This window comes from Micropterus dolomieu, linkage group LG19 (genome assembly GCF_021292245.1).
Source record: "Micropterus dolomieu isolate WLL.071019.BEF.003 ecotype Adirondacks linkage group LG19, ASM2129224v1, whole genome shotgun sequence".
Taxonomy (NCBI): domain Eukaryota; kingdom Metazoa; phylum Chordata; class Actinopteri; order Centrarchiformes; family Centrarchidae; genus Micropterus; species Micropterus dolomieu.
The window spans coordinates 34,802,767-34,805,563 of NC_060168.1; the positions used below are offsets into that span (position 1 = coordinate 34,802,767).

The window sequence follows — 2,797 nt, forward strand, 5'->3', positions numbered from 1 at the left end:
GTCTCCTCTGCACCTCCTAATTTTTTGGGAGCCTCCTCCCCCCTGTCTCCACCTCCTCCCTCTCTCAGCCTCCCCTCTCCAGCAGCAGCAGCAGCAGCAGCAGCCTCTCGGTGTTTCGGCGGAGCAGGAGGAGAAACAGAGGAGCGGCAGAGCGATGCTGAGAGCGCGGCAGGATGTCTTTCACCTCCTCCTCCTGGTACCGGACTCTCCGAGTCTCCCTTCTTCTGCAGCTCCTCCTTATGCCGCCGTGCCTCCTCCACCCGCAGCCGTGCCACCTCCTGGCTCAGATCGGACACACGGTGCGCGTCGGTGCGCTCCTGCCGACGCAGCGGGCGGCTCGCATTCAGGTCCAGGCGGCGCTGAGCCGCGCGGCGGCCGCGATGAGTCGGGACCGGGACCGGGACCGGGACTTGGACTGGGATCCGGACCCGGACCGGGAGAGTTACAACTTTCTTCCCTACAACCTGAGCCTGGAGCTGGTGTCCCGGCAGCCGGCGGCCGCGGACCCGGAGTCCCTGTTCCGGTGCGTGTGTCAGGGCGTGGTGGTGCAGGGAGTCTCTGCCGTGCTCGCCTTCCCGCAGACCCGCGAGGAGCTGCTACAGGTGGACTTCATGGCCTCCTTCCTGGAGATTCCGTTCCTCAGCGTCTTTGAGCACGGAGAGCCGCTGCGCACGCAGGTACGGTACTCACCTCTCTCCAAACTACACCTGGACCCGGAGCGGCAGGTGCGCTCCGGGTCAGCCGGTCTGACCTGGTCACTGTCCTGGGGTTTGTGGGTCAGTGTGATCCGGTTTGACCTTGACCTGTTAAACGTCTGGGGTTTGTGGTGTCTGTGTAAACACACGGAGCGCGTGCTCGGTCACAGACCGGATCCTGAACCCCCGTGAAACTTCACAGGGTTCAGGTCTCCGCGGTCCACTTCGGTCCGCTTCGGTCCGCCTGAGCTTATTGATAAACAGTCAACAATTAGGTCAGTGTCAGACGGAAACCTCACATCTCCGGTTCGGCTGAAGGATGAAGGATGTTATGTGTTAAATCCTTCAGTCCGTGAGATACGAGGTTCTGAGCCCGCGGCAGATGTTCGGCGGGGGAGGGGGGGGGGTCAGTTATCGATTGATTGATTGACGCAGAAATCAAAACAAATGATTGATTAATGATTTCCAGCTGATTGTGACCGGGTGGTGCGTTCAGGCTCCCTCCAAAAGGTGGATTTTTGGACGTCACAGTTTTTTGATTGACAGACCATGTAACTCAAGGTTCCTCCTGGAAAACCTGGAGAAGTCATTAAAGCGGTCCTGGAAGAAATGGTTTGACGTGTTGAGATTATGTTTCCTCTTCTGCTCGGAACAGGAAGTGGTTTGTCCTTTCAGTAGAAAGGTCACCTGTAACCAGACTAAAAGGTCCAGTGTGTAATATTTAATATCCTTACCTGTGTTCTCAGCGGTGTATAAAAACCTCACATAATGAGCCCTTATGTTTTTATCACCTCAGAAGACAGAGACATTTCTGTCTACAGACACCGCTGGGCCTCTTACATGGACGTCACCATGTTTCTACGGGAGCCCAAATGGACAAACTGCTCTACAGAGCGCCTTTCAGCACTACGCTGAATACGTACAAAGAAGAAGTAGTAGTAACATTAGTAGTAGCAGTAGTAGTAGGGGAGAGCCCGGACGATTGAAATGCAGGACAGATGAAACACAGCGATTTTCGGAGCCCATACAAGTCTGATATACCAAAGTAGCTCAGCACATACAGAACACAGTACATAACAGAACCAGGAAAAATCAGGTGGATACGTCACACTTTCACGGAGTTATACGAAAGAATCTGTTTTCAGTCACGGAAAGTAAATTCACTCAAGCGATCCTTTTTTTTGAATAACGACTTGTGTTTATTGTTGGTCACGGTCACATGACAGATCAGTTAGTACTTTAACACATCCTGAAGTTTTAAATGTCAAAGTTTTACAGTTTAGAAGCGAGTGAAGTTTAAAGGTCAGGAGTCACGCAGCCATTCTACCTTATTTAGATACGGCAGGAGGGGGGGCAGAGTCCACCAGGCTGCAGGCCGGACCACCAGGATACTCGCAGCCAAATAACAGGGTCCTCACAGCAGACCAGGAAAACAGGCTGAGATCTGATCCTAATGTGTGTTAGCTGTTGGATTTTCTAGTTAGCTGGCGAAGTTATATTTATACTATTTTTTATTAAGGAAAAGGACGTAATGAGTTTGCAATTATGTTTTAATAAGGGCAGTGTCAAGCTTTCTAAAGGAAAACAAGAACAGAAACTATTTAAATGTATATCGTGTTTCTTCCGTCCCGCACAGTAGGGATGGAAACGATTTCTGTCTGGAGCGTTAGATTTTAAAATGACGTATATCTGAAAAGTGATACATTCGTCCCCGCTCTCCCCTAGTAGCACTAGTAGTAACCTTAGTAGTATTAGCAGCAGTAGTAACCTTAGTAGTAGTAGTAGCAGTTGTAAACTTAGTAGTAGTAGTAGCGGTAGTAACCTTAGTAGTAGTAGTAGCAGTTGTAAACTTAGTAGTAGTAGTAGCGGTAGTAACCTTAGTAGTAGTAGCAGCAGTAGTAACCTTAGTAGTAGTAGTAGCAGTTGTAAACTTAGTAGTAGTAGTAGCGGTAGTAACCTTAGTAGTTTTAGCAGCAGTAGTAACCTTAGTAGTAGTAGTAGCAGTTGTAAACTTAGTAGTAGTAGTAGCGGTAGTAACCTTAGTAGTAGTAGTAGCAGTAGTAACCTTAGTAGTAGTAGTAGCAGTAGTAAACTTAGTAGTA

General features: G+C 49.7%; 1 protein-coding gene across 1 annotated transcript in view; it reads left to right on the forward strand.

Annotated features, from left to right (window-relative positions):
• The first annotated feature begins 173 nt into the window (after positions 1–173).
• grin3bb (glutamate receptor, ionotropic, N-methyl-D-aspartate 3Bb) overlaps positions 174–2,797 on the forward strand; it is a 75,197-nt gene continuing 72,573 nt past the window's right edge. Inside the window, exon 1 of the mRNA XM_046030488.1 lies at positions 174–677. Coding sequence (XP_045886444.1) covers positions 174–677 — 504 coding nt within the window. The remainder of the gene's footprint in view (positions 678–2,797) is intronic.